General features: G+C 45.0%; 1 protein-coding gene across 1 annotated transcript in view; it reads right to left on the bottom strand.

The window, feature by feature from the left end:
• Window positions 1-13,979, bottom strand: part of F13A1 (coagulation factor XIII A chain) — a 151,802-nt gene that overhangs the window by 56,681 nt on the left and 81,142 nt on the right. Inside the window, exons 6-7 of the mRNA XM_038770355.1 lie at window positions 4,697-4,871; window positions 679-817 (exon numbers count right to left, since the gene is read on the bottom strand). Coding sequence (XP_038626283.1) covers window positions 679-817; window positions 4,697-4,871 — 314 coding nt within the window. The remainder of the gene's footprint in view (window positions 1-678; window positions 818-4,696; window positions 4,872-13,979) is intronic.

The raw sequence follows: 13,979 nt of genomic DNA, 5'->3' as shown, positions 1-13,979 counted from the left end.
ACTCTTTGCCGAGCACTGTACTAAGCACTGGGGTAGATACTGATAATTGGGTTGGACATGGTCCCTGTCCCACATGTGGCTTACAGTCTTAATCCCTTTTTTACAGAACAGGGAACTGAAGCACAGGGAAGTAAAATGACTTAGACACGGTCACACTACAGGTACATGGTAGATCTGGAATTAGAACCCAGGTCCTCTGATTCTCAGGGCTGTGCTCCTTCCGCTAGACCATGCCGCTTCTCTAACACTAGCCTACTTACTGAGAGACTTGTGCAGTCCACATCAACTCTTCTTGGCTTACATCTCTAGCGGATGGGAAGGAATTTGCACAAGTGTTATAAAGTTCAGCAGTCACATCTTCCATTTCAAGGGACCAGAGCACACTCACGTAAGCACCCACATCACTATTACAGCTCAACGGCGACGTGACAGAAATCAGAGATCAAATTATCAATAAATACCATCGACTGACTCATTGATCAAAGCCAAGGGGAGGATCTTTCTTTTATGGCAGTCAATCCTAGTTCCTAGAAATCGAAATTATGCTCAATCAGTCATATCCCAAATTCATTTTGTAGAGACAAGGTTTGCCTCCCTAGCACGAACTTGTGTCATGAAGCTGAATCCTAAAAACCATAAAGAAAAGAAGGCAGACAGGTTTTCGCAGAAAACACTCACCATACGGAGTCCTTTGAGATTTTGGTGTTGGTTTTCCCATCTTCATTCAGAAAGATGTCTACTTGCAAGTTGGCATTGTTGTCATGGGCAGAGAAATAATTAGTGACAACTCTTGCTGGTATCCCTATGCATCGTAGAACTGCGGGGAAGAAAAAAAGATCCAAATGCTTTCTGAAAAGTCAACCCTCACTGGAAGGTTCAGAGGATGAACCCATGTCAGGAAGGGTTCACTTCACATCTGGACCAGATGGGCCCCTCCAACTGTACTGATAACTTCACAGAAATTCAAAGGGCAAAATGTAGATTTCTAGGATTTGTCAAGAAGGGGCTTTTGCTCCAAAGTAAAAGTCGGTGTCTACCTGACCTCTGAGAGCAGAATTTTGTCTTCTGTTGAAGTGCATATCATTGTTAATTATACAGTCATTATAATAATGGATTTTTTTCTCTTGCAGATGAGAAATACCTGTGGGAACCCAGGAGAGGACGGGTTTGGAATTTTAAGATTTTGGTAGTGTTTACAGTTGCATCTTCTGACTTGACTGCAACTTAATAATAATAATGATAATAATAATAATAATGGTATTTGTCAAGTCCTTACTAAGCGTCAGACACTGTACTAAGTACTGGGGTAAATACAAAGTAATTGGGTTGGACACAGTCCCAGTCCCACATAGGGCTCAATGTCTTAATCCCCCATTTTCCAGATGAGGTAACTGAGGCACAGAGAAGTTAAGTGACTCACCCAAGGTCACAAAGCAGACAAGCGGCAGAGCCGGGGTTAGAACCCAGGTCCTTCTGAATCTCAGGCCCCTGCTCTATCCACTAAACCACGACTCTGGCCCTTAGGAAGAGAGCGAGACAGCCAAGATTCATTTTAATTGTTGGATAGCAAATAACCAGGACGCGCTTCTTGCCAAATGCACCTATTGATTAAACTAGATTCAAATGTCCTCCCTGACTCAGCCTTGGGCCATCAGGGCCCATTGAAAATAATTCAGCTGACAATTCCAAGATTAATGACTTGGCTTGGTTTTCCTTCCGAATCTGTGGACATTTTTAGCCAGTGTCTCTGCCTCATTCAATGGGATAACTTTGGAAAACTACCCTGGTGAGACTATACTTCTCAACTGACTGAACCCCAATACCAAAAGGTGACATTGGCCCTCTCATTGAATTGCAGTCCTGCAGTGCTCATCCGAAGTGACCTGAGCTCACATAATAATAAATGTGGTATTCGTTATGCGCTTACTGGGCTTAGTACAGTGCAAGCGCTTAGTACAGTGCTCTGCACACAGTAAACGCTCAGTAAATGAAGCAGTGTAGCTCCGTGGAAAGAGCAAGGGCTTGGGAGTCAGAGGTTGTGGGTTCTAATCCCGGGACCGCCACTTGTCAGCTGCGTGACTTTGGGCAAGTCACTTCACTTCTCTGAGCCTCAGTTACCTCATCTGTAAAATGGGGATTAAGACTGTGAGCCGCACGTGGGGCAAGCTGATAACCTTGTATCCCCCCCAGCACTTAGAACAGTGCTTTGCACATAGTAAGCACTTAACAAGTGCCATTATTATAAATATGATTGAATGAATGAATGAATGCCAAGCGCTATGCTAAACATTGGGGAAAATACAGTACAATCAGAGAAGACACAGTCCCTGCCTCACGTGGTGCTCATAGTCTAAGGGGAAGAGAAAACAGGTATTTCATCCCCCGTTTTACAGATTTGGAAAGTGAGGCACAGAGAGGTTGAGTCCATACCCCCTAGGTATTTCTCCCCCTCTCCCCTAGGCACTTATGTATATATCTTACGAAGCAGCGTGGCTTAGTGGAAAGAGCCCGGGCTTGGGAGTCAGAGGTCGTGGGTTCTAATCCCGCCCCTGCCACTTGTCAGCTGGGTGACTGAGGGCAAGCCACTTAACTTCTCTGTACCTCAGTTACCTCATTTGTAAAATGGGGATTAAAACTGTGAGCCCCACGTGGGACAAACTGATAACCTTGTAACTACCTCAGTGCTTAGAACAGTGCTTGGCACAGAGTAAGTGCTTAACAAATAAAATTAATAAAAAAATATCTTTACACTTGATTGCTTCCCCTGTCTGTAATTTATTTTGTTACTACTAGTGTCTGACTCCCCACTAGACTGAAAGTTCCTTGGGGACAAGGTTTGTTTCTAGCGACTCTCGTGCACTCTCCCAAGCGCTTAGTACCATGTTCTACATAGAAGAAGCGTTCAATAAATATTACCGGTTGACTGACTTGCCCAGGTCACAGAGCAGGCATATGGTGGAGCCAGGAATAGGACCCAGGTCTTTTGACTTTCAGCCTGCGCTCTTTCTAATAATAATAATAATAATTATCATATTTGTTAAGCACTCACTATGAGCCAGGCACTGTGCTAAGTGCTTTCTACTAGGCAACCCCGCTATTTGACTGGGTTACTCATTCTCACCCTGATCTGGTGTCTCAGAATTCCTTCTGCAAAATGGGAACCATCATATTTTTCAGAGAAAGGACTCGGAGGTCATAAATGTGGTCAGATAGAGTGGCCCAAGGGTCTGGGTCCGGACAGCAGAGACCGCGGTCTAGTCCTGGCTTTGCTGCTGGCCTGCTGTGTGGCTTCATGCATCTCGCTTAACTTCTCTGGGCCTGAGCTTCCTCATCCGTAAAATGAATCTTCCTGCCTTATAGGGAAGTTGTGAAGGTTAAAAGAGATAATTGACGAGAAAACACTTTGGACTATACTACTTCCAAGGGTAATTATTATTTTAAGGGTTCATTTTGATATGGTCAATTACTAATCATCATGCAGTCATAACTTGGGAGAGCCACAGAGATGTGGCGGGGATGCAAGGCTGTAGAGGTAACTCCCTGAAATCGACTTACCCATTCGGATTCCTCTCCTTCCTTCCCACCCACAGGCAACATAGCCTCCTGACTGAAAAATGCACAAAGCCAGCATCTTTTATGACTAGCCCGCCACAGTCGTCGGACTTGGGTTTGTGCTCTCTGTAAGGCTGTTCTAATGGCAGAAATGAAAAGTTTCAAGTGTGATTAGAAATACTCGATCTTTCAAGTGCTCTTTAGCCCTTCATCCAAGATATTTGAAATTAAGTTATTTCCATTCTGTAAAATGAAGGTAAACCCAGTGCCTTATGTATGGCAAAACATGACAGAGGAGAGCAAGGGGAACTGTAGTCTAGCTCTATCCGTTTCCCTTGGGTCAGGATGGGGTAGTGAATATAATCCTGCTTTATCAGAGAATTAAGGGAGATCCCTGTGCTGTTTCATTAATTCTAGAACTCCAGGCAAGCCATTTAGCCTCTCGACTTCTCTGATTCTTTATGTACAAAATGTGGATATTACCTGCCATTCTCCTATATCCTTTCTGCGGATGGGGAAAGGATTCTTTGGGTAATTATGTAAGCCTTTAGAATTCCTAAGAGGAATGTTTTATTAGTGAGTCCAATTCTGTGAGTCCAGCCTGTGGAATAGAATGGGCTGCTCCAGCCCTGAAGAAGGATATCCTCATCCTTCCGCATTCTTCCTCGTCATGGTGTGGAAGAGATAGAGCCCGGATCTGGGAACCAGAAGGCCCTGGCTTCTAATCCCAACTCTGCTGCTTGTCTGCTGTGAGATCTTGGGCAAGTCACTTCACCTCTCTCTGACTCAGTTTCCTCATTGGAAAATGGGAATTAAGACTGAGAGCCCCACGTGGGGTTAGAGATTACCTTGTATCTACCCCAGTGCTTGGTACAGTGCTTGGCGCAGAGTAAGTGCTTAAGAAATACGGTTAAAAAAATGTGGATGCCCGCTCTACCCCAGGGCAGGCATCAGGTCCCAGGACTGTGTGCAGAACCTGAGCTACAATCTAGGTGCAGGGCCCAAATCAGGATGACACGTAGGGAGGCGGGTTGGGGTCAGAGCATTGGAAACAGAGGGACAGGCCCAAGCTGGACTGTCAGTGGCCTAGTCAAGGCCCTAAAGGGGAATGGAACCCAATCACAGGATGTCAATTCATACTTACAGGTGTTGAAGACGCCAGCAAAAACCCAGCACTGACCATATTGTACTGGACTTCTGGTACTATGATATTCCAAAAGGATGTCAACACTTCCAGTCCAGGTTGATGGCGGGACGCCATAGGCGTAGACGTTGTCCCAGGATCCAACGACAACTCCTTCATCATCTTTAGCGTTGATCTAAGGGTGGGAGGAGTAGAGCATGTTTACATTAAGCTTCTGTAGGCAGTGCCCTGGAATATTTAAGTTGCCCAAGAAATCAATCCATGTCAATTAACAGAATTTACTGAGCACCTATTCCATGCAGATCCCTGTACTGTTTGGAGACGTACAGTACAATTATTAGACATAACCCCTGCCTTCAGGGGAGACAGACATTAAAATAAATTACAGTTAGGATGGAAAAAGGAAATGGGACAATATACACGAGTGAGTCCTTAAATAATACGGTGCGAGAGCTATGAACTTTAATGCTATGGGAGATTGGGAGTATGTGAGTACTTAAGTGGTTTGAAAATGCAAGGCAGTTGGAGGATATAACCAGGAGAGATTAGAAATTAACTGGGAAAACCCTCCTAGAGGAGACATGATTTCAGAAGAGCTCTGAAGATGGGAAGAGCTTCTAAATGTAGGATTTGAAGCGGGAAGTTGTTCCAAGCAGGGAGGAGGATGGTTATAGCAGAGATGAGAATGAGACATGATCGGTATGTTAGCTTGAGAGGAATTAAGAAATGGGGCATAATAGGAATAATATTAATAATTGTGGCATTTGTTAAGCACTTACTATTTGCCAGGCACTGTACTAAGCGCTGGGGTGGATACAAGCAAATTGGGGTAGACACGGTCCCTTTCTCACACGAGAGCTCACAGTCTTAATCCCCATTTTACAGGTGAGGGAACTGAGGTACAGAGAAGTGAAGTGACTTGTCCAAGGTCACACAGCAGACAAGTGGCAGAGCTGTGATTAGAATCCACGTTCTCGACTCACAGGCCTGTGCTCTAGGTCACCAGGCCATGCTGCTTCTCTAGCAGGCAGGGAGTTAATTGAACGCCTTAAAAGTCAATAATCATAATTTTTCTTGATGTGGAAGTGGATGGGAAACTACTTGTGTCAAAGGAAGCTCTAGAACAATGACCTGGGCAGCAGAGAGAAATATGGGCTGGAGGGGGAAGAGACTGGAGAGGGATGCACCTGGAGGCAGGGAGGGTAGTGAGGAGGCTGCTGCAGTAGCCATGTCAGGATATAATAATAATAATAATAACAACAACAACAATAATAATAATATAATGGCATTTATTAAGCACTTACAATGTGCAAAGCACTGTTCTAAGCCCTGGGGAGGTTACAAGGTGATCAGGTTGTCCCACGGGGGGCTCACAGTCTTAATACCCATTTTACAGATGAGGTAACTGAGGCCCAGAGAAGTGAAGTGACTTGCCCAAAGTCACCCAGCTGACAATTGGTGGAGCCGGGATTTGAACCCACGACCTCTGACTCCAAAGCCCGGGCTTTTTCCACTGAGCCGTGCTGCTTCTCTAGGATATGACAAGTGCTTGGACTAGTGTGGTAGCCTTTTGGATAATAATAATAATAATAATAATAATAATAATAATAATAATAGCATTTATTAAGTGCTTACTATGTGCAAAGCACTGTTCTAAGCTCTGGGGAGGTTACAAGGTGATCAGGTTGTCCCACGGGACATTCACAGTCTTAACCCCCATTTTACAAATGAGGTAACTGAGGTACAGAGAAGTGAAGTGACTTACCCAAAGTCACACAGCTGACAATTGGCAGAGCCGGGATTTTTGAATGGAGAGGCCAGGACAGAGCCCAGAAATGTGGGAAAGCTGACAGGATTTGGAGGCACAATGGAACAGGGGAAAGCGAGTATAATGCCAAAGTTGCAGGCTTCAGAGACTTCTAATGGCCTGAACTAGCTTCCCTCAGCTTTCCTCAAATCTAGGTGAGGCAGATTTCTGAGATACAGTCAACCCAGGTGGAGCCCAGGACACCGCATCTCCAAGAATAAGTTGCGGTCTGTATGGCTTATCAATCATATTTATTCATTCATTCACTCATATTTATTGAGTGCTTACTGTGTGCAGAGCACTGTACTAAGCGCTTGGGAAGTACAAGTTGGCAACATTTATTGAGCACTGACTGTGTGCAGGTCACTGAACTAAGCACCTGGGAGAGTACAACACAATATACCAGGCACATTCCCTGTCCACAGTGAGCCTACAGTCTAGAGCTGGGGACAAACATTAACATAAGTGAATAAATTACAAATATGTACACCAGTGCTGTGGGGGGAGAATAAAGGGAGCCAGACAGGGTGATGCAGAAGGGAGTGGGAAGAGAGGAAGTGAGGGCTTAGTCAGGGAAGGCCTCTTAGAGGAGATGTCCCTTCCATAAGGCTTTGAAGATGGGGAGAGTAATTGTTGAATATGGGAAGGGAGGGCATTCCAGGCCAGAGTTGGGACATAGGCGAGAGGTCGGCGGTGGGATGGATGAGATTGAGGTACAGTGAGTAGGTTGGCATCAGAGGAGGATAGTTTATGGACTGGGTTGTAGTAGGAGAGTAGCGAGGTGAGCTAGGAGGGGACAAGGTGATTGAATGATTTAAAGCTGATGGTAAGTGGAGGTAGAAGGGCAACCACTGCAGGTTTTTGAGAGGTGGGAAAATACAGACCGAAAGTTTCTGTAGAAAAATGATCTGGAAGCAGGGTGAAGTATGGAGTGGAGTGGGGAGAGACAGGAGGCAGGGAGGTCAGCAAGGAGGTTGATACAGTAATCAAGGCATGATAGGATAAGTGCTTGGATTATTGTGATAGCAGTTTGGATGGAGAGGAAAGAGCAGACTCTAACAATGTTGTGAAGGTTGAACCAACAGGATATAGTGACAAATTGAGGACGTGGGTTGAATGAGAGGGAGAAGTCAAGAATAACGCCGATCTTGCGATACGGGAGGGATAGTGGTGCTGTCTGTGGTGATAGGGAAGTCAAGGGGAGGACAGGGTTTGGGTGGGAAGATAAGGAGTTCTGTTACGGACATACTAAGTTTCAGGTGAGGGGAGGACATCCGGGTAGAGATGTCTTGAAGGCAGGAGGAAATGCGAGACTGGAAAGAGGGTGAGAAATCAGGGCTGGAGATGTAGATTTGGGAATCATCCACCTAGAGGTGGTGGTTGAAGCCATGGGAGTGGATGAGGTCTCCACGGGAGTGGATGGAGAATAGAAGGTTTATGAAAACTGTTTATAAATCATATGCAAATACAGGTGACCTTTTATCTCCTCCTCACTGATGATAATAATAATAATGATGATGATGGTATTTTTTAAGCACTTACTATGTGCCAGGCACTGTTCTAAGCGCTGGAGTGATATAAGGTAATCATGTTGCTCCACGTGGGGCTCACAGTCTTAATCCCCATTTTACAGATGAGGTAACTGAGGCACAGAAAAGTGAAGTGACTTGCCCAAGGTCACACAGCAGACAAGCGGCGGAGCCGGGATTAGAGCCCACGACCTCTGATTCCCAAGCCCGTGTCCTTTGCATTGAGCTACGCTGCTTCTCAAGTCCTCAGTCAAATCTTAGTGAAAATCCTTCCAAGAGGTGGACGGCTCTCTAACTTTTTCTACTTATGAGGCATCTGAACTGGGGGCCAAATCATTTCTCTACCAAAACTATTTTTAAAAAGCTACAATTTCCATGTTATTGAGAAGGGCAAGACCATATCTACATCCTTCAGTTTTACCCCAGAAAAGGAGAGGTTATGGGTGAGGCCTGGGTTAATAATAGGTTTGAGATAATACAGCCACAGAGGTGGGTGAGGGAGTAAGAAATGAGAAGGGTCGAGTGATTTTGTGAGGGGTAAGTTTGGGTTGACCAGCTGTACTGTCCTCCCCAACCCCAATTCAGAACCCCAATGCTCCTCCTCAAATTTCCTCTATGGTTCCCCGGGGGTCATTCTGACTCACGGTATGATCCTGGACTAAACTCAATACACAAAACCCAATTCAGTGATTTAAATCAGGTTTGAAAAGGGCGATTGAAAATTTCAACAACTGAGCAGTGGATTTCCAAACTGCCTCTCAGGTTATTCCCCCAATACTGGGTAATAAAAATGATTGTGGTATTTGTTAGGCCCTTACTGGGCCAAGCACTAGGGTAGATACAGGATAATCAGTTTGGACACAATCTCTGGGCCATGTGGGGTTTGCAGTCTAAAGATTGAGGGAGAACAAGTTTTTACAGATGAGGAAACTGAGGCCCAGGGAAGTTAAGTGCCTTGCTGATAGCCTACTGTGTGACACAGTAGGCTGGTGGCAAAGCTGGGAATAGAATTCAGGTCTCCTGTCTCCCAAAACTTTGCTCTTTCCACAAAGAGTTTCTTTTGATGTGGGAAATGACAAGGACACGGTGACCCTCAGTAAACAAATGTTGGATAAATATTATCAGAGTGCTAAATCCACTAATCTGAAGTATCTCTTGCCAAGTTTCTCAAATAAATTAGTTGTGCCTTTTCAGTTAGGTTAGCCTAGGATATCCTTGGCTCCTTCTCCACTACTTTCAAACATGCCTATATTCCCACTTTACAAGTTGAGGTAACTGAGGCGCGGAGAAGTTAAGTGACTTGCCCAAGGTCACACAACAGACAGGAGGCCTAGCTGAGATTGGAACCCAGGTCCTTCTGTTCCCAGGCCTGTGCTCTCTATCCATTAGGCAATATTGCTTCTTTGTGCAGGTGATTCCCAAATCTACCTCTCTATTCCTAACCTTTCTCCTTCTCTGCATTCCCTCCTGCCTGCAGAAAATCACTACTAGGAGGTCCAACTGATACCTCAAATTTAACATATCAGTCAATCAATCATATTTATTTATGTCCAAAATAGAACCTATTTGCCCACCCAAACGCTGTCCTCCCCATGACATTCCCATCACTGTAGACAACACCACCCTGTCTCACAAGCCTTTACCCACCTCTCTCGTGCAACCAATATATTCAATTTTTCTTTACCCAATCTGTTGGTTCTACCTTCACAACATCACTAACATCGCTTAGAACAGTGCTTTGCACATAGTAAGCACTTAATAAATTCCATCACTATTATTATTATCGTCCCTTTCCTCTCCATCCAAATTACTACTACACTGATCCAAGCACTTATCCTATCCTGGCTTGACTACTGCATCAGTCTCCTCACTGACCGCCCTGTCTCTCATCTCTCTCAGCTCCGGCCCATCCTTCACTCTGCTACTCAGATCATTTTTCTAAATAACTGTTCGGTCCTTATCTCTCCATTCTTCAAACACCTGCCACGATTGCCCATCCACTGCTGTATAAAGCAGAAACTTCTTTCAACCCGCTTTAAAGCAATTAATCCACTCTCCCCTCTCTTATCTTGCGGATCTGCGCCTACAATCCAACCTGACCCTCTGTTCATATTCTCTTTCCGGCCTGGAACTCCCTGCCCCTTCCTACCTTACAGACCGCCAAACTCCTCACCTTCAAAGCTTTAATAAAATCACATCACTTCCTTCCCTGACTAAGCTCTAACTTCCCCTATTCATGTTCCCTTTTGTCACCTTTGAACTTGGTCTGTACCCATTTGAGCACTTGATATTCCCCCTATGCTCAGCCCCACAGCACTTAGGTACTTAGCCTTACACCCCACCATTTCCCCATCTGTAATTTATTTAAATGTTTAGGCTCTAGGCTGCAAACGCCTTGTGTGCAGGGATTGCGTCAACCAACTTTATTATATTGTATTTCATTCATTCAGTCAGTTGTATTTATTGAATGCTTATTGTGTTAAGAGCACTGTACAAAGCGTTTGGGAGAGTACAATACAGCAATAAGAGACAATCCCTAGCTCACAGTCTAGAGGGAGGGGGAGTTTGTACAGCATTCTGCACACAATAAGGGCTCAAGAGGAAAACTGATTAAATAATCTGGGAGCATTTGGAAATTCTTTTTTTTTTTATGGTATTTGTTAAGCACTTACTACATGCCAGGCACTGAACTAAGCACTGGTTTAGAGACCAGATAATTGGGTTGAACACAGTCCCTGTCCCACACAGGGCTCACGCAGTCTTATCCTCATTTTACAGATGAAGTAACTGAGGCACAGAGAAGGTAAGTGACTTTCCCGCGGTCACACAGTAGACAAGCGGTGGAGGTGGGATTAGAACCCAGGTCCTCTGACCCCCAAACTCATGTTTTTTCCACTAGGCCACATGGCTTCTCTACTAGGCCATGCTGCTTCTAGGAGAATAGATGTCAATCAATCAATCAGTTGCATTTACTGTGTGCTTACTATGTGCAGAGCACTGTACTAAATTGCTTCAGGGAGTACACTCCACTTGTCTGCTGTGAGATCTTGGACAAGTCACTTAACTTCTCTGTACCTCAGTTACCTCATCTGTAAAAGTGGGGATTAAAGCCCCATTTGGGACAGGGACTGTGTCTAACCCAATTTGCTCCTTTCCATCCCAGTGCTTAGTACAGTTCCTGGCACATAGTAAAGCACTGAAGAAATACCACAATCATGATTAATAGTATTATTATTATTATTAGGGGGAGTGGGATTTAATCCCCATTTTACAAATGAGGAAACTGAGGCACAGAGAAGGTAAGTGACTTACCTGAGGTCACAGAGCAGCTTAGTACCCAGATCCTCCGACTCTCAAGTCTGTGCTCTTTCCACTAGGCCATGTTCCTTCTTGGCTTCGGCTCAGTGACTTTACATGGGTCTTTCATGTCATTTTTGCAAATGCAGACCTACGTGCTGCATCCTTGCCCACTTACTAGCCGGTGGCCCCCAGTGTCCCGGGGATACTGTGAGTAGCAGGGCTGAGGAAGTCTTATCGATCCCGTTGTGCCAAACCGCGATCCCACTAATCGACTCTTTGAAGCAAGTCCTTGGCCTTGAAATCTCAGGACTGAGTCTCATCAGTGGGGCTCCAAGGGAGACTCCTATGCTATATGCAGAGCTCTGAACTAAGCATTTGAGAGAGAACAGCAGAAGTCCTAACTGCAGCCAAGAAGCTCACAATCTAGTGGATGAAATGGGCAGGCCTAAATGATTTCTAAGTAATACTACTACTAATAATACTAATAAATGCATTTATTAAGTGCTTACTATGTTCTAAACACTGGGGAGGTTACAAGGTGATCAGGTTGTCCCACAGTGGGCTCACAGTCAATCCCCATTTTACAGATGAGGTAACTGAGGTGTAGAGAAGCTAAGTGACTTGCCCAAAGTCACACAGCTTGATAACTTTGGTTCATTGACACCATCTTGAGTTCGCATCATTGATAAACAACTTGTTTGGAGAATCTGCAGATTAGTATTACCTAGATCATCTAAAGAGTACAGTTTAAGAATGCGCTGATTTTTTTTTAAGTGATTTACCTTCACCGGATCTCTGAGAGCTCACCTCCTCCAGGAGACCTTCCCAAACTGAGCCCCCTCTTTCCTCTCCTCCTACCCATCCTCCCTCCCCACCTCCTTCCCCTCCCCACAGCACCTGTGTATATGTTTGTACAGATTTATTACTCTATTTATTTTACTTGTCCATATTTACTATTGCATTTATTTTGTTAATGATGTGCATCTAGCTTTATTTCTATTTGTTCTGATGACTTGACACCTGTCCACATGTTTTGTTTTGTTGTCTGTCTCCCGCTTCTAGACTGTGAGCCCGTTGTTGGGTAGGGACCGTCTCTACATGTTGCCAACTTGTACTTCCCAAGCACTTAGTACAGTGCTCTGCACACAGTAAGCGCTCAATAAATACGATTGAATGAATGAATGACTGAATGAATGAATTGGCGGAGCCGGGATTTGAACCCATGACCACTGACTCCAAAGCCCAGGCTCTTTCCACTGAGCCATGCTGCTTCTGAGAGTAGGAGAAACAAAACATAACTACAGATGATAATGGCAAGAGCATGCAAGAATGAATAAATGAATATATAAATGGAGTCAATTAATCAATACAATATGTTAGGGAGACCTTTAGGAGAACGTGATCAGGAGTGGTGGAAATCAGATGCAAAATGCTCATGGAGGAAGGGGAATTTCAAGAGGGCCTTGAAGTTGGGGAGGTTTGTTGTCTGGCAAATTTGAAGTGGGATAAAGGTTGAGATGGGGGGAAAACTTCGACTGAGTGAGCCAGGGGTGAGAGCAGCAGAGTTGAGATTGCAGCCCATTCTGTTGTATTCTCCTAAGGGCTTACTACAGTGCTTTGCACACAGTAAGTGCTCAAAAAGTAGCATTGAATGATTGATTGAACGAGTGATTAGAATGCTGTCAGGAGACACTTAGAAAAGTGGATTTTTAGAGGCACCTTCCAGAGGTCGGCTACTACGGGTATCGTCAGCGAGAAGCTCATTTATCCCATGGGACAACTATGTTTTCTGCTTAGATATATTGATATATTATTTGATCTTAAATGTAAGCCCAATAACCTTCTTCTAGCATTAAGAAAAAAAAAAGGAGGGCCTGGTAAGATTGCACCAGGAAGGGCTGTGTAAACTGTGGTTCTGATGACTGATCATTAAATGGATAGCCATTAATTAGCAATACTTTTATAGCACAGGCTGAACCCAATCAGTCCTGGCCTTAGGCAAGGGGAAAACAAAGCTGCTTTCTACTCCAGACCTGCTAATTATGTTAATGCAACGCTGTTCCCCTGGTGCTAGATAGATCACAACTCTAATTTAAAAGAATTTGGCTGGATTAACGGTGGTTTTCTAATTAGAAAATCGACTTCCTGGGAGTCTGGAGATGGAGGGAAAGATAAGCCTTCAGTGACAGATGTGAAGGGTTAAAGTCGGGCGTAGCTAGGAATAGCTCCTTCAGGAGGAGTGACAAAGGACACACATTCCACTTTAGGGGTGCCCCTTTGGCTTGCCCTCTCTGCCAACCACAGTGACTTGCTGTGAAGCTGATGCCTGATAAAGCATCAGACACGGAGGGGTGCAGTGTGATCCGGGCTGGTGTGTGGCTGGCGTTCTCCTCAACGCCGCTCGCTTCCTCCGCCTTTTTTTTGGCTTCTCAAGACTGTGACTCTGCCCGATGGTGAGGGTGGCAGTGACCATCCACCTAAGCCACGCTGGCTGCAGTGCCAGATCCTGGAAGAAGCAGCGTGACTCAGTGGAAAGAGCCCGGGCTGGGGAGCCAGAGGTCGTGGGTTCTAATCCCGGCTCCACCACCTGTCAGCTGTGTGACCCTGGGCAAGTCACCTAACTTCTCTGGGCCTCAGTTCCCTCATC

The sequence above is a fragment of the Tachyglossus aculeatus genome, chromosome X3 (assembly GCF_015852505.1).
Source record: "Tachyglossus aculeatus isolate mTacAcu1 chromosome X3, mTacAcu1.pri, whole genome shotgun sequence".
Classification (NCBI taxonomy): domain Eukaryota; kingdom Metazoa; phylum Chordata; class Mammalia; order Monotremata; family Tachyglossidae; genus Tachyglossus; species Tachyglossus aculeatus.
This window is presented reverse-complemented; position numbering and strand designations above follow the sequence as displayed.